At 46.5% G+C, this 17,244-nt stretch overlaps 1 protein-coding gene across 1 annotated transcript; it reads left to right on the forward strand.

Moving 5' to 3' along the window:
• Nucleotides 1-1,661: 1,661 nt before the first annotated feature.
• On the forward strand, nucleotides 1,662-15,268 carry Cfap20 (cilia and flagella associated protein 20). The gene is made up of 6 exons (XM_052728645.1): nucleotides 1,662-1,959; nucleotides 11,581-11,660; nucleotides 12,702-12,813; nucleotides 13,351-13,539; nucleotides 14,332-14,442; nucleotides 14,852-15,268. Exons 1-6 carry the CDS (start codon nucleotides 1,876-1,878, stop codon nucleotides 14,855-14,857), a joined length of 582 nt encoding a protein of 193 aa, XP_052584605.1. The 5' UTR covers nucleotides 1,662-1,875; the 3' UTR covers nucleotides 14,858-15,268.
• The last annotated feature ends 1,976 nt before the right edge of the window (nucleotides 15,269-17,244 follow it).

Consider the following 17,244-nt stretch of genomic DNA (forward strand, 5'->3'; position numbering starts at 1 on the left):
TCTGCACAAGGAATCAAGTTGGTAACTACTAAAATGTCCACAGGACACACAGTTGGGAAGGAAGCGACTGCAAACTTCTGTCCTGGACAGTTTAGGATCCGAGTGCCTGTCACACCTCCACAGGAAGAAGTAGGACATTTGCATGTGGATTCACTGGGACAAAAAGGACTGAGCATTGGGAGAAAAGAGGTAGTTTTTATGCAAATGGTGATCATCTATATAGAAACCCAACATAAGCAATCGTTTTTCAAAATTCAACATTAGACTGGTTCATTTCCAACTCAAAGGGCTTCATACATTGTTTTTTGTTTTGTTTTACCTTTTTTGTTTTGTTTTTGTTTTTCAAGACAGGGTTTCTCTGTGTAGCAGCCTTGGCTGTCCTGGAACTCACTCTGTAGACCAGGTTGGCCTCAAACTCACAGAGATCCGCCTGCCTTTCTGCCTCTTGAGTGCTGGGATTAAAGGTTTGTGCCTGGCTTTTTGTTTAAGAACTTTAAACAGGCCAGGCAGATTTCTAGATATCATGCAAAAATAAATTATATATAATGAGTTTTATTTTTATACAGTAATAAAATTCATATATTTTTTTCACCGTATCTAGAAATTCTGGCTGAAGTACTTAAAGCTTTGGTGTGAGGATTGAGTGAGTTAATACAGGGTAAGGCATTTCATACACCTGTCACATAGTAATTTGCAACTATGATGATAAAAATTGCTAAAATGATTGCCTTTGCTGCAAACTCTTTTCTGTGTGCAGAACACTCAGCAGAGCCTGAATGCACAATATACCATTGGGGAAGATGTTCAGTAACAGGGGAAGTCTCTCATATTTGAGATTTCCTTCTACTTGAAATACCACAGCTTATGTCTTTCCTAAAATGTTCCAGACGTTGACGCATTAAAAAAAAAAATCAGCTGTTGGTTCAACTTAACCAGTCCAATTTTGTTTAATTTTTATTAATTTCTGCTTTTATCTTAATGTTCAGGCTTTCTTGTTTTCTAACCTATGCATTAAGGCGGTACGTTTTCCCCAGAATATCGCTTTGACAGCATCTTGTTCACCGTGACTAGACCTGATAATTAAAGGTGATGATGTAAATAAGGTGCTCAATACTGGTTCACTTACATGTTCTTCTGTCCTGGGCCAATCCACGACATTTGTTTTTTGAGACAGGGTTTCTATGAATTCTGGCTGTCCTGGAGCTCGTTATGTAGTCTAGGCTGGCCTCGAATTCAGACATCTTTCTGCCTCTGCTGGGATTAAATGAAGGCGCCACCACGCCAAGGAACTTATTGTCATTCACAGAAAACCACCTTCCCGACTCGTCCCGCCCCCAGGGGCGGGGCCTGTCGTGACTCCACCCCTCTACAGCCCGGTTCCCATGACACCACGAAGACACTGTCAACATGTGAGGTAAACTCGATGTCTCCTTCCGCTGTTACAAACCAAGTCTAGGCTGCGGTGGGGAAGGGAGGGCAATAGTCCCTTGGCAACCGAGTTCGGCTCCAGGGGAGGCAGGAAGGGGCGGGCTTAAGAGCGAAAGAAACCGGAAGCTGCTTTTCCTGCGGCCTGACTGGGCGACGCGCCGCCGGGAGGCGGGCCCAGGAGTGCGGAGGGATCCGTGGCGGGCCGCGGAGGCGCTCCGCCTCCCCTCAGGCAGGCTTGCGGCGCGGGCGGCAGTTGCTGTGGTTTCGGTGCTGAGGTGGCTCTGTGCGCGCCCAGGCTTGTGGATCCTCGTCGCGCCGCCGCTTCCCGCCGTCAGTGGCTGCAGCTCAGCGTCCTTCCTTCGGACCGGCGGCCTCCTCTGGCCTTGGCCGCTCGGTGCCGACTTTCAGTCCCGGGCCTAGGGCGGCTGCGGGGCCGCGGCTGGCGAGATGTTCAAGAACACGTTCCAGAGCGGCTTCCTCTCCATCCTCTACAGCATCGGCAGCAAGCCCCTGCAGATCTGGGACAAAAAGGTGAGCGGCCGGGCGGGGCGGGGGCGGGGCCAGCCCGACAGCTCTCGCCGCCCACGTGATGGTGTGGCTGCTGCGCCTCGGCTTCCCGGTCAGGAGAATGGGTGCAGAGTGCCCCCCCTCCGCCTAGCTGGGAACGTACCTCCCTGCGATGAAAGGCGTGCACGTGTTCGCCGGTCCCAGGCACTGTGCTGCTCTGTAGACGGGGGGCCTTTGTCTCTGACATCCTGAACAGAGGCGCAGCCAGAAGCGCACGGGCCAAGCCAGACGTGCTCGGGTCTCATTCATTAGCTCGGGTCTCATTCATTAGCTCCCTCCGTTTCGCTGATGCTGACAGGCTAACCTTTGGAACCTGCTGCAAGCCCTCTGTGACTTGGGAGTCTGTACTGTTCCTCCCGTCCCGGCTTTCTCCATTGGGAAAACTGCAAAATGGTGATTGTCAGAGGCCGTCAATTCAGACCCATAGTGTCAAGCCTCCGTATTTTTATCCGGGCCTCCTCTAGAATGGATGGCAGTTTTTCACCTATCACATGAGATGGTGGCCCTCGTTGGCCACTTTTGGAGATGTTAAGATCTAGCGGGATGTGAGTTGGTCTGCATTTATTATCTTGGCGTTTTATTTCTCATGCAGAGTCCCGGGGCAGTCCCCTGGACCGTTTTTTGAATATAAAGTGGGCACTCTAATGCGGAAGCCAGGAGTTTTAGGGACTGTCTTTAGTTCTGCCCTCTTCGGGGGAGGGTGGAGAGAGGTGGTGTTCCTAGTAGAGTGTTTATAGAGGTGAATGTAGAATGGGCCAAGGAAGCCAGGTCTATTGGCAGTGGAACTAGAACAGTACAGCGACTTTCCTTATTTGCAGAGGAGGGCTTTGGGCCACACAGTGGTTGAGAGAGCACCTGGACTGCCTTCTGCTTGTCACTGCTGGGCAGTTGTGTGTTCTGAGGACAGCTCTGAGAGAAGCATGTTGGGAGTGTCATGTCTTTTGGTTAAAACAGTGGAGAGCTCAATCCGGCCTTTGACCCGTGAACAGTCTGACCAAGTCTTCTCGCAAAGGATTCTCTCCAGAGCTGGAGTTGCGTCAAGAGTATTGCATAGGAAGCAGACGCTTAACTTCCCCCCCTATGCTCCTGAGCTTTTGTTCACTTTGAAGTGAAGCATCAGGAGCTCTTAAATTAGACCTCTGCAAAGAGAACCCAGAGTGGGTCCACCTGGCAGTGTCAGGAGGATGACGGCTCACCGGCTTGATATCTATTAGGAACAGAGGGTGTAGAGAGAACAGGCTTGTGTGCTACTTGAACTTGGAAACTGAGCTGTATGAAGTGTTGTTATAAAGCAGTCAGAGCAGGTCCGGAGAGCATGCTGGATTGTAGTGGGAGGGAAGAGATAAAGCTTTTATAAGAAGCGTCCATTTTAATACCCCCCGACTTTGATCTGTGATGTGTGTGTGTGTGTGTGTGTGTGTGTGTGTTTCCCAAGCATGGTTTTTTGACTAGTCAACATGTTTACATATAGCATATGAAAGCAGAGTAACCATGGTGCGTTGTGTCCCTTAACAATGCCACTAGAGGTCCAATGGTACCCTGATGACATAAACACATATGAAGCATTCATTGTTAGAGCAGGGTTACATGGAGCAAATTAAACAGACATTTTGGCAAAGAAAACTGCAGAACATTCGTTTTGAGACAAATCTTTACAATACAAAATAAATTATTTACATGTTACCAACTCTATTTGGACAAAACACAATAGTGTTTAGTGGAGAGGTTTTCTCCATCTGAGGCAAGAGGAGGAGAGGGAGGAAAGAGGAAGTTTGGGACTATCCACATCAGCTCTGTTGTACTGAGGCTGTTCCTCAGTTAAGTTATAAAGTTCTCAGAAACCGGGAATCCAGTCCAGTCAAGGAAATACTGGGATTTTATATGTTTATCAGTGATTTATTGAGCAACATCTGAGTGACTGGCATTGTATAAAGTTGAGAAGATACAGAATTGTGAAAAAAAATTCACCTTTTCCTGGGGAATAATACAGAGCTGTAATAAGGGCGAAGTCTGATTGTGGGGTGGAAGCAGATTCACTTGTCTGTATTACCTGCATAGGCTTGGTCCTTTGCCAGGAGGTAAGTACATACTGTCTGAAGACTAGTTTGAGTCCTTATTTTGATAACTTGGATATTTACTATTCTGACGTTTGAGTTTGTGCACAGAGAGAATACCTACTTGGTTTCTGTGAAAAACAATCCTGAAAGACTAGGGATAGCATCTGCTTAGGCTTCTGAAATTAAACTAAAGTAGTCATGCTTCTTTGGCTTTCCCACTCCCAAACCTGTAGTGTAGCACTGAGGATCCGAGGCCCAGGCAGGTGGTCTACACCCGCTTAACCAGTTCTCCAGGCTCCCTCCCCAGGCTCCCCTCCTCTCCTTAGAGACAGCTTCCTGCTGCACCAAGGCCACTCTCTTCAACTGCAAACCTCTGCACTTCACCCCGAGTCTGCCCACGTTTCCTTGTCTTTGGGTCACATTTGAGAGGAGGCTGTGCCTCCGATGTTTGCCTCATCCCTGCAGCCTAGGTTACTTTATTATCAGCTCAGAACCTCAGCTTCCTTCTCATCACACTTGAATTTAGTTAAGATTTGGCTACACTGAGTTTCCTGATAGAGATGTTTGTAGGTTTTCAGAGCAAGAGCGTAGAAAAAATCAACAGGTTGTTTAATGTTCCTTAACTTCTGGAACCAACAATTACATGAATTAAAAATGTTAGAGCTTGCTGAGCACAATCTTAATCCGGAGGCAGAGGCAGGTGAATCTCTGTGAGTTCGAAGCCAGCTTAGTCAATATAGCAAGTTCCAGGCCAGCCAGGGTGACGTAGTGAGGTCTCATCTCAAAAAAACAAAAATAAATAAAAGGAGCTGTTCCTCATCCTGCACAGTGCTGCATGCCTTTCAGTCCTCTTTGCTGCTACACTGGAACCCGGGATTCCACAGTCTTGCTCTCTCTTCCTTCCCTCCCTCCCTCTCACCTTCTCTTCCTCTCAGCTGCTGCTGTTTCTGTTTCCACATGGAATGGGACTTTATCAGAGTCTTCTGATGTTGTTGTTGAATAGTCAGGATGACTGGGTCCCAGTTACTCATTTTAAGGGTGAACAAATTCCCTCTCCAGAATTAAAAATAAATAAATTATTACATTTTTATGTGTGTGTGTTTATGTGTATGACCATGCCTGTGCCCATGGAAGTCAAAGGACAGCTTCTAGGAGTCAGTTCTCTCCTTTCACCACATGGGTCCAAGAATTTAACTCAGGACATTAGGCTTGGCTGCAAGTGATTATCTGCTGCACCACTTTGCTGGCCCTAGACCCAACTTTTAATTTGGCAAACTTTGTTGATGTATGCTGAGTCATTCCGTGAATAGCATTGAGTGCATTTGGATAGAGTAAAATGATTTTCACTTTCCCAGGGTCAGTCTTTATTTTAATGATTAATAGCTTTTACTGTAACTGGATGAAAACATAATGAGTTCTGGTTACTTGTGTCCTTTCAAGTATGAGCTAGGTGGTAGTAGTGTACACCTTTAATCCCAGCAGTTGGGAGGCCGAGGCAGGTGGATATCTGTGACTTCAAGACCAGCCTGGTCTACAGAGTGAATTCCAGCTGCCTGTCTGCTGCGTAAGTAGTCCTAAAAAATGCTGCAAACCTGTGAGCCTGAGCTATGACCACAGTTTCCCACAGAGGGCTCCCTCTGCCTGTTTTCTGACTTGGAGCCAGGCCCCTGGCCCTGGGCAGACACTTTCCTGTTGCAGTGGCCTGCTCTAAGGGCTTAATGTAAATTGGGACATGTGTCATTAAGAGGACATGCCAGATGGCTGAGGGTTCAGCTGCCTGCCAGGATGAGTGAGTGGAGCCAGAAAATGAAAGTGGGGGGATGGGATGGGAATGGTACAGCTAATATGTTATTTTTGAATCACTCTGTAGAATTGTGGACATTGGCCAGCTTCCTCCCTATCCCTGTAGTATTATTTTTCCCTCATCTTGACCCTCCTCCCTGGGGCTTACATGAGAAGGGGAAAAAAAAATCAGTGTTCTTTATTAGTTGCCCAGCAACCATGAAAGCCTGGGAGAAGAACTGGGAGATGAGCTTAAGGTTTGTTCCTTTGGTGTCTGTAGTACTGAAGGTCCATCTTTTCTGTTACTGCCAGTAATTTGGGCTCAGAAGTCCCCACATACTTCATGTGTAGGATGACAGGGGGTATCAGGGTTCACAGGAATGAATAAGAATAAAATACAGCTGGGCAGTGGTGGCGCACGCCTTTAATCCCAGCACTCGGGAGGCAGAGCCAGGCAGATCTCTGTGAGTTCGAGGCCAGCCTGGGCTACCAAGTGAGTTCCAGGACAGGCACAAAACTACACAGAGAAACCCTGTCTCGAAAAACCAAAAAAAAAAAAAAAAAAAAGAATAAAATACAATCACATTTAGGTATATCATTATGAAATCCATTCATTCCCCCTCCCCCTTTTTTGAGTGTTTATGGGTAGTGTATGTGCTGATGTAGTGTGTGGAGGCTAGATGTGGACATTGGATGTCTTCTAAACTGGCTAGCCAGTGAACCCAGGGATCTGCCTGTCTGCCCACCCCTCACCTCCCAGTGCTGGATGAGAGGCAGTGCATTGCCATGCCCAGCTTGCCTTCCCCTGCCCCCAGACAGGTTTTTCTGTGTAGCCCTGGCTGTCCTAGAACTCGATCTGTAGACCAGGCTGGCCTCAAACTCAGAGATTCCCCTGCCTCTGCCTCCCGAGTGCTGGAATTAAAGGTGTGTACCACCAAGACTGGCTATGCCCTACTTTAATGTAGGTGCTGGGGATCCAAACTCAGGTCTTCATACAAGACAAGGTCTCAAAGTCTTCACAATGTAGCCCAGGCTAACCTGGAGCTACAAAGCCTAAGATAGCTACAAACGTGTAGCAATCTTTCTGCCTCAGTCTCCTAAATGCTAAGATTATAGGCATCAGACACTGTGCCTGGTTAAACCTGTTACTTTGCATGCTATTCGTTGTCTTATTGCTGTGACAACAACTGAGGTTAGTAAGAAAGTTGTTTTTTGGCTCTTGGTTTAAGGAGGAGCTAGTTCATAGCAGGGAGAAAGGCATGACCAAGTTCATGGTAGCAGGAACATGCAACTAGGACTCCACACCTGTGAAGACTAGGAATCAGTGAGAAGGGAATCTTGACACTAAGCTTGCATTCATCGTTTTTCTTTTTTTTTTTTTTTCTTTTTTTTTTGGTTTTTTTCGAGGCAGGGTTTCACTGTGTAGCTTTGCGCCTTTCCTGGAACTCACTTGGTAGTCCAGGCTGGTCTCGAACTCACAGAGATCCGATTAAAGGCATGCGCCACCACCGCCCGGCTCGTTTTTCTTTTTTATTCAATGATGGAGTCAGAGCAGAAGATGGATTGGTGCCACCCACTTTCAGAGTGGGTCCTCACTCCTCATTTAAATGTCTCTGGAAGCACTCTGGTGGACATCCAGAGGTGCATCTCCATCACACTGACTTTAAAGATTAAGGAGCGTGTGTGTGTGTGTGTGTGTGTGTGTGTGTGTGTGTGTATCCATGTGCACTTGCCAGATAGTGTTTATGTTTACCAAGTGAGTGCAGGTGCCTGCAGAGGCTGGAAGAGCACATCACATCCCCCAGAACTGGAGTAACATGATTATGAGCGATGTGTGAATGCTGGGGACAAAACCTGGGTCCTCTGCCAGAGCAGCAAGTGCTCTTAACCACTAAGCCATCTCTTCAGCCATAATTTTTAAGTATTAGTAAAAGGATAGCAAAGAAAGTACTCATAGGCCACACTGATTGTGAGAGTGTATCATGGATGAAAGGATTAACGTCAGAAGCAGTGCGCACTAATTAGAGGAAGAAGTTAGTGAAATCTGCTTCCACATGTGTACTAAATGCCAGCAAATACATTTTGTGTTCCTCCGAAGGCCAGGCCTGCCCAGTGAACTCTGAGTGAAGGAAAGGAAGTTGACACTTTCTGGGACATACATCCTACCTCGTGTGTTTATGAGAAGCTGCTCAGAGGACGGGCTTACTTCCTGGAAGGCCTGGACAATTGAAGGCAGTGACAGCCTGTGTCTTTGTTTTGCTTTGTTTTTGTTGGAGACAGGGTCTTCCTGTGTAGCCCTGGCTAGCCTGAAATTTGCTATGTACACCAGGCTAGCCTCAAAATTCACTGAGGATCCTCCGAGTTTCCAAGTGCTAGGTTTACAGGCATGTACTACCACACCCCAGCTTAGTCTGTGTAATTTAATGTAGTCATTTCCAGAGGGGAGAGGGTGGAAACCTTGCCCCAAGAACCGCTCCCTTGTTTCAGAGCCTTAGAGAAGAGACTTTGGAAGTCTCCTGTCCTTGAATGCTCATGTCCCCAAATCATCATCTGCCCTCCACTCCTTTTTTCCAGGGAGTTTGTATTTGCAGCCCTTTGAAAGGGGCCTTCTAAGGGGGAAATGCTTGCCTCTGGGTGAGGAGAGGCCTGGGATACTAGAGTCCATTCTAGCTTCCTCTGTTGCCCTCTGCGTGCTTTGGAAGGCATTGTTCCCTTTGTAAGGACTTGAGTGGGTCAGATTTGCAAGCTGTAAACTTAGAGAAGGGCAGAAGGCCAATTTCCTCACAGTTCCTCCCTGTGAAATCTGGCTGCTTTCTGAGCCGGGGGAGACCTCTTGTTGACTCTGGACAGAGAGCTTTTCGGAAATGTTAAGATTGACTCCATGATTTGAAACAATGTTGGATAAATAGCAACATGTTGCCTTTTAGCAATAGTAGACTTAAGGCCCTAATTGCTTAGTAGTCTCTTGAATTCTCCTGCCCTTGCAGCTAACTTTTTAAGAAGGAATGTTTATGTTATTGAGAATAACTAGTGGTGTGTTGTCAAATTAATATTCCATCCTGTTGGAATGCTCTGGGCTCTTATCAGTAGAGCTATAGCACATTATTTGGAAATAATTTCTTGACAGATTCTTCCTTCAATAAGTTGCCTGATTTTCCACAGAAAACATTGCAGAAATATTGCTACTTTGGTTGGGAGCATTGGGGAAGGAGGTGGGCAGTGCTGGCGTGTTCTACAGACTTGAGTCTTTGTGCTCTTAATCTCTGTTGGAAAGTGGCCCAGAATTCAAAGCAGGAGGGCATTGAATGTGGCCAGCTTTGTTTGAGAAGCTTTTCAATATGACATTTGTGTCTTGACAACCCAAGAACTGCTCCATTGGCACAGATGAGAGGTCCATCTAGCCTGGCATTCTGTGCCTGAAAATGGTACCAAAGCATGTTTTGTAAGAAACATTCTTTATGCCACTAGCTTCACGTGCTTCGTGAGACTCCCGTGATCTCCAGCTTCCTATAATAGTCTGTGGTCGATATGTTATCCAGGAATGTTTAAAGCCCTCCTTGAACCTATTCAGATGTGCCAACTCTTAGGGTGACAGATTCCAGAGTCAGCACATATTTGAACACTTAGCCTATGCCTCACTCAGAGTGAGCACTGAAGAAGATCCTAAGACTGCGTGTATTTGATCCTACTCTTGGCTGAACTTCACAGACAAGACCACTGCAGCTGTAGAACAAGGTGGGCAATGGTTCCAGATGTACCTGGAGAACACCTCACACAGTGAGGGTAGATCAGACTCAGTGACAGAGCACACAGAAACTGATGGGAAAGCACAGAGCTGTGTTGAAAAGTATTGTGAAATAAGCTTTGTTGTTGGCCACCAGCTCACAAAGAACAACACGGAGACTTCTTAATTATGAAAGCTCGGCCTTAGCTTAGGCTTATCCCACTAGCTCTTATAACTTAAATTAATCCACTTACATTAATCTATGTTTTGTCTGTGGCTTTTTACCTTTTATCCACCGTGCCCCCCCACCCCCCCGCATCTCCTGTGTGCTTCAATTATCTCCTCCTACTTCCTCTCTTTGCCCAGAAGTCCCACCTGTATCTCCTGCCTAGCTATTGGCCGTTGAGCTATTTATTAAACCAATCACAGCAGTATATCTTCACACAGTGTACAGATATCCCACAACAGTATTGTCAGACCCATGGTGCCCTCTCCCTATATGCAAATCTAATGGAAAATAAAATCGTAATCAGCAGGCTGATTAATGAACAGGAGCTTTAGTCAGTGAGATTGAGTCATTGATTGTGAAGCCAACACTGCCATTTTGTCACACCCAGAAGACACGTTTTCCTTTTCCTGTAACCTTTTCTAAGCCTCTTGATCTTTTCCATGTTAGAACGTTCACCCTACATCTCCTGTGCATATTAGCTGCTTCTGGGTTTAGTACCCAGAAATGCTTATGTATTCCTAATTACTTTAGAAAGGGAATTAATATTTAATGTGGGTTCCTCACATTCTGTGTAATATGTAGTATGTATGTCTCTATACTTATGAAGTGCTAAATTATGCCATCTAGACAACATGAGCCAAGAAAGTGAATTAGAAAAGAGAGATCACTTGACTGAAAATGGGATGTCTGTACATGGTATGGGAAGGACCTGAACTCATCCTGGAGAAAAGTATAAAGTTATATAAAAGAAGGTGAAGGAAAAAGTAGGAGTAAACTCAAGGGACACATACATACACACATTTACTTTGAGACAAGGTCTCTATGTAGCCCAGGCTGGCCTGTAATTCAGAGCAGTCTCTTGCCTTAGCTTTCTAGTAGTTAGCTTTGAGGTGTGCACCGACAGACAAGGCTGGAAATACTGCTTTCACTCTTCACCTGCTCCCTTCCTTCTTAGTAACCTTTGTGGTGGTGTTTGTTTTTGAGACAGGGTCTCTTTACATAGCCCTGGCTGTCTTGGAACTCACTATATAGACCAGCCTGGCCTCAAACTCACAGAGATCTGCCTGCTTCTGCCTCTGGAGTGCTGGGATTAAAGGTGTGTGCCACCATGCCCAGCTGATGGTAGTTTATTAATCTTTGTGGACAAAGAAGCTATGGTTAGTGGAAGGTCTAGGAAATCCAATCTCCGACTTAGGACCTTCCATTTACAGTCCTGGGATGTCGAATTCATATCTAAGAGTGGGACTCTTACCACTTTACCTTAGTTTTTATTGCTGCTGTGGGAGCTGGATAAGAATATAGATGAGGGCTGGAGAGATGGCTCAGAGGTTAAGAGCACTTGGCTGTTCTTCCAGAAGTCCTGAGTTCAATTCCCAGCAACCACATGGTGGCTCACAACCATCTACAATGAGATCTTGGTGCCCTCTTCTGGCCTGCAGGCTGAACACTTGCTGTATACACAATTAAATAAATAAATAAATAAATAAATAAATAAATAACACTTGCTGTATACACAATTAAATAAATAAATAAATAAATAAATAAATAAATAAATAAAATAATATTGATGAACTTTGCTGTTACAGAGAGTAAATGTTAGCTGAGTCTGAGTCGTGAAGGAAGTTATTCCAAATGGCGGGTAGAGGGAATAGCATAGTCCCTTAGGCATAGGCTTTGACTTGCTGTTGTCATGTGCCTTGGGCCACTTTTCCTCTAATGGCTCATTCAACCTTCAGGATTTTTATAAGGCTGTTGTCAAATCCTGCAACACTGACAAACTTTCTTCCTGATAGGTACGGAATGGCCACATCAAAAGAATCACTGACAATGACATCCAGTCCCTGGTGCTAGAGATCGAAGGGACAAATGTCAGGTAGGTGGCCAGCTCAGTTCTGTTCTCTAGACGAGCTGCATCAGGAGGACAGTACACTCCGGTATTAGCAGAATCAGGCTGTCTGTGGATCCGCTCTACCGCTTACAGCTTATCTCGGGCAGTTTACTTCATCTCCAGCTTTAGTTTCTTCATCTGCAAAATGGGGATGTTTCCCGGTAGGGTTAGTGTGAAGATTAAATGTGGCACTTAGACCCATGCCCAGCATAGAGAGCAGTTAGCTGTGTTATTACTGTTCACCCAGAGTATGGAAGAGTGCTCTGATCATCCAGCTGTGGCTATCATGGCTTTCAAGACTCCAGTTTTTTGATTTTCTATTATTTCATATTTGCCTTAGAATTGAAGTCTTTTACTAGAAGAACTTCCCAGGCTTCGTTTTTCAGATACTTTATTGTTGGTCTCAAGCTTTTGTTTGAGTAGGTTTGGGTTTGTTTGTTTTGATTTGATTTTGGGAGCTGGTGTTTCAAGACAGGGTCTCATTATGTAGCCCTGGCTGTCCTGGAACTCACTATGTAGACCAGGCTGGCCTCAAACTCACAGAGATCTGCCTCCCAAATGCTGGAATTAAAGGCGTGCACCATCACCACCTGGCTGGGTTTGTTTTTTTTTAAGATAGGATCTTTTTATGTTTGCCCAACTGGCCTTGATCTCCTGGCCTCCAACAGTCTGGCAGATCACTACACTTGACATTTTACCTTTTTGTTTTATTTATTTTATATGTATATGTGGGGAAGGGAGGATGGCACTCATGCTATGGTGTGTGTTTGGAGGTCAGAGTTGTCTCTTTCTACCATGTGGGTCCCAGGGATCAAACTGACAGCAAGTGCCTTTACCCACTGATCTGTCTTGCCAGCCCTGACATTTTAAAAAATGCTCACTAGCTGAACCGTTGAGGGGTTCATTACGTGACGAAGCTGAGTCCTTTAGATCTGTTTTCTAGTTTTTGTCTTGGGTCATGTGGTATTGTACACAGCACAAAGGAAGAAAGACAAGTAACCCATTCCCTGGTGTTTCTGTTGACAGCACCACATACATCACATGTCCTGCAGACCCCAAGAAGACACTGGGAATCAAGCTGCCTTTCCTCGTCATGATCATCAAAAACCTGAAGAAGTATTTTACATTTGAAGTACAGGTGAGTGTGTAGGAGACCCAGACGGTAGGAATGCATGTTAGCCTTTGCTATGTGCTCTTTCCTGCCTCTGCTAAAGCTCAGTGCAGCTCTCACGAGGGTGTAAATTTGGTGTTTTAAAACCAAAGTTTTAGTGTGAGGTTTCGAAAGAAACAACACCCAGAAAATCTAATCCATAGCTACAAGAGTTCAAAGCTTAAAGATTAACATGTGCATTTGGGGAGTAAGTGTTTACTATTGAGTTACTGTTTCTGTTTTAGTATTTCTGAGCCTTTAGAGGGAAGAAATAGGAAATCATCCTATGGTCTGGGAGCCTGCTGGCTGTGTCATATGTCACCACAGCTGCTGTTGTCTTGACAACAAATAAGATAAACTTACTACTTCCAGACCATCTGTGACCAGTTGTGACCTGTCTCTGGCCTGTTTACTCTCCCTGGGGTTTGGCCTTGGGAACCAGGCTGTGGAGGCCCAGAGTCTTGTCTTAACGGCTTGCCTGAGCCTGAGAACATGGAACTAGTGTGGCCCTCCTGGGTGCTGCAGGTCCTAGATGACAAAAATGTCCGCCGGCGCTTCCGAGCAAGTAACTACCAGAGCACCACCCGCGTCAAGCCCTTCATCTGCACCATGCCCATGCGGCTGGACGACGGCTGGAACCAGATTCAGTTCAACTTGTCTGACTTCACCCGGCGGGCCTACGGCACAAACTACATCGAGACCCTGAGAGTGCAGGTACTGCTTCCACACGTGGAGTCCCAGCAGGGCTTAGACACACTGGCTGAACACGTGGGGACAGTGTGGGGCTGCTAGCCAAAGTTCCCAAGGCACTCTTCAGGGCCTCCAAAAGATCCAGAAAATACTCTGAGGTCTTCTCAAACAAGGTAAATTCAACAGTCAAAATCCTTTTTTTTTTTCCTAAATTTCTTTAGATTTTATTTGATATGTATGTGTGTTTTGCCTGCAAGTACATCTGTGTACCATGTTCATGCTTGGTGCCCTAGAAGTCCAGAAGAGACTATTGGACTCCAGAAACTAGAGTTAGGGATGGTTGTGAGCCACGTACTGTGTGGGTGCTGCAAACTGAACCTGGGTCCTTTGCAAGAGTAGCAAGTGTTCTTATTACTGAGCCAACTCTCCAGCCTCCTTGAATTTTTTTAGATTATTTTATGTATATGAATATTTTGCCTGCATGTATGTACATGTACCACATGTGTGCCTGGTATCTGCAGAGGTCAGAAGAGGGCATCAGATCCCCTAGAATTGGAGTTACAGATAGATATGATCTATGGTGTGGGGACTGGGAATTGAACCCAGGTCCTCTCGTGGCAAGAACAATAAATTATCTTAACCAATGAACCATTTCTGCAGCTTCTGAGTCCCCCTCTTGTTGGAGTCTACCCCAAAGCAAAGCCAGTTTGCTAATGGAGTTGGAGTTTGGGGGGTGCCATGAGAGGGCTTCTGGGAGAATAAGGCAAAACGGAAAGAGTTGTATTTAGCCTGTCAAAATGAGTCTTATCTCCACAGATCCACGCAAACTGTCGTATCCGAAGGGTTTACTTCTCAGACAGACTCTACTCAGAAGATGAGCTGCCGGCAGAGTTCAAACTGTATCTCCCAGTTCAGAACAAGGCCAAAGTAAGACATCCTTCCTCAAGGAAGCCTAGGGGCTGGGGAGCCGTGGCCTGGGACGGAGGTTTGCCACCACCCCTTAGTTCTCCATCCAGCCCAGCAGTGCCAGGCCAAGCTGTGGACTGCTCTGCGGCTGCTGCCTCCCCCACTGCAGGGCATCTCCCCCTCTCAGGCCTTCCCCTATCCTACTCCCAGGTCTTCTTGGAAGTAGGTCCTGGGGCTGATTCTTGGTCAGCCTCAAAGGCTAGTGAGCAAGCAGTGTACAGTTGTGGACACTTTGCGTGCATGCTCAGCCACGCTTGTGTCCCCACCGCCTAGTGTCCATTGGGTATCACCAGAAATCGGGGCCTGTGGCATTGACCTTCCGTTTTCTAGTAGCTGAAACTGATTGCTCTTTTCTGCTTTTCTCCTTCAGCAATAACTGGACAGCAACTAAGGGGGACAGACTCTGGACGTGACTCTTAGTTAAAAACAACTACATGGAGACAGTGCAAACCATTTAAATAATCCACTGTGCTGTGGCTCATTGACTACTGGTGTCTTTGTCGTGGACACCAGTGACCATGCCACAGTCTGTTACTTGCATTCTAAGTTCAGTGGGGAAAGCAGAGCTTTGAGTGACACCAGCTGCTGGGGTTTCCTCTGCTGCCTGCCCTGGCATGTGAGACACTCACAACAGACGCACGGAATTAGAGACGTCCTGCAAGGCAGATCAGACCAATGTTTCTTCTACAGTTTATTCTTTCTTTTATATATTATCTAAATATATGTATATGTTGTATAAGACGCATAATCTGGAAATGAATAAAATGCTATATTCTTGGTTTGTAAACTTGTTTCTACTACTTTTTTGTGGTTATGTTTCTGGTTTTGCTATGACAGTACAGCCATTTCATGCAGTGTAAGACAGGCCTGTACGTACTGACTGGAGCAACTTCTAGATAAGCTGATAACAGAATACAGCCAGGATGTCACCGGGAGAGTCACCTCAGTAGGGTGTGGATTGTAGATTGAGTTTAACACAAAATGGCATCTGACTGAAGTTGCTCTTGCACACCCTTGAGCTCTTCGTGGTTCTCAGTTGGATTCCCCTGTATTGGAGCAGGTCCCCAGATAAGGGCTTGTCAGAGCACCTTTGTATTCCTACAACCAGTGGAGTGGCCCTGAGGTCGGTCACATTTTTGTTTTTTGTTTGTTTATTAAGTTTGCAGAAGAACTTATTTGTTTGTTTATTTATTTTGAGAGAAAGTCTCTGCATAGCCCTGGCTGTCATGGAACTGTCAGAGATCCTCCTGCCTCTGCCTCCCCAGTGCTGGGATTAAAGGCCTGTGTCACCACTCCCCGAAAAATAACTTTTCAAAAAATTATGTGTATTATTTATGGGAAGGGTGTACATGTGGAGGTCAAAAGACAATTTTCAGGAACCAGTTCTCTCTTTACTCAGTGTGGGTCTTGGGGATTGAATTCAAGTAGTCAGACCTCCAGCAAGTTGTCTACTGCTGAACCATCTCCCCAAACCTGAACTTAAAAAAAAATTACGATTATTGCATGTGACAAGCGTGTATGGCGTGGCGTGCGTGTGGACCTCAGACCATTGGGGAGTTGGCTCTCCTTCACCATGAGCTCTGGGGATGGATCTCGGGTTGTCAGGCTTGTGCCGAGCTCGGCCATCTCCCTGGCTCCACTCACTCCACTGTCTGTGGCACGTGGGACCTCAGAGTGTGCAGACATGTCGGTGACCTGGAGGATGGGGCACAGTTAACTTGCCTCTAAAAAGGACAGAAAGCCGCCCCAGACGCTGTTCTCCGTTCCTCTAGATTGGCTGTCATTCCGAGTCATTTTGATTTTGGTTGAAGGTGAAAGCAGATTCTGAGATACCTCACTACAGTTTCTACTTTTTGAGACTTTAAAAAGCAGGGAACACCCTTGTCCAAATCCTTGGCCTCCAAACTGCTCTGAGCAAGCACTGCCAAGTCTCTGAGGAGGGCAGGGAACAAAGGGTCCCCATTGCCACCTTACATGACCATCTCTGTTTCTTTTCTCCTCACGGTTGTCGGGTACAGAGTCATTCACCTGACTCTCCGACCTTCCTCTTTGGGTCACCAAGCCAACCAGAGCCCCCTTCCACAGCCGTTACCCTGTCCTGAGAATCCCTGGCAATTCAGCATCTTGAGGACCCTCAGCCCAGGTGACGGCTGAGTTGGCCAGCGTTCACACTTTGGGGATTTTTCTTTCTTTTTTTTTTTTTTTTGGCTGCCATGTGCCTGCCCCTCTACAAAAGGAATCCCTGAAGTAAGGTGGGAGTGGGCGGTCAGTGACCTCACCAGGGCTTCCTGCCCACCACTGTGCTGAAATCTTCGCTGCAGTCTGTGGCTGCTGTGGAGTGAATGATGCTTTTGTGGAGACAAGGAAGTCCGGGGTAGCTTTTCTTCTGCCCTTGGTGCCAGGACACCAGTGAGGCGCTCCTGGAGACTGAGAGAAACAGGAAGACTCTCTCCTCCACACAGAGCCCCTTTCACCCTGAGGCTCTTGTCAGCTGGCACTCGGGATTACCTCACCAGCCTCTAAAGGGTGGCTGGCGGCAGCTGCTGACTTCTCTGATGCTCCACATACCCATCCGAGAGGAAGTGAGGGGGTGCTGAGGAAGACAGATATTATCTAGGCTGGAGCCGGGCCAAGAGGACAGGGGCATCAACTATGACATGGCCCTTGGCTTTGGTTTTCAACTCAGAAGGAAGATGACAGACAGGCAATTACTAATTGAGAAGCTGGGGGAAGGGCAGACCTTGGGGGTAGAGGCCTGGTCTG

Source organism: Peromyscus californicus, unplaced genomic scaffold (genome assembly GCF_007827085.1).
Source record: "Peromyscus californicus insignis strain IS unplaced genomic scaffold, ASM782708v3 Scaffold_8__1_contigs__length_139910024, whole genome shotgun sequence".
Taxonomy (NCBI): domain Eukaryota; kingdom Metazoa; phylum Chordata; class Mammalia; order Rodentia; family Cricetidae; genus Peromyscus; species Peromyscus californicus.

What these genes read in the sequence shown, in the direction of transcription:
- Cfap20 (XM_052728645.1), top strand. Translation starts at nt 1,876, where the DNA reads ATGTTCAAGAACACGTTCCAGAGCGGCTTCCTCTCCATCCTCTACAGC. An exon ending in ATCGAAGGGACAAATGTCAG is followed by an intron (nt 11,661 to 12,701) that starts GTAGGTGGCCAG and finishes TTCTGTTGACAG; the next exon opens with CACCACATACATCACATGTC. An exon ending in TCGAGACCCTGAGAGTGCAG is followed by an intron (nt 13,540 to 14,331) that starts GTACTGCTTCCA and finishes TTATCTCCACAG; the next exon opens with ATCCACGCAAACTGTCGTAT.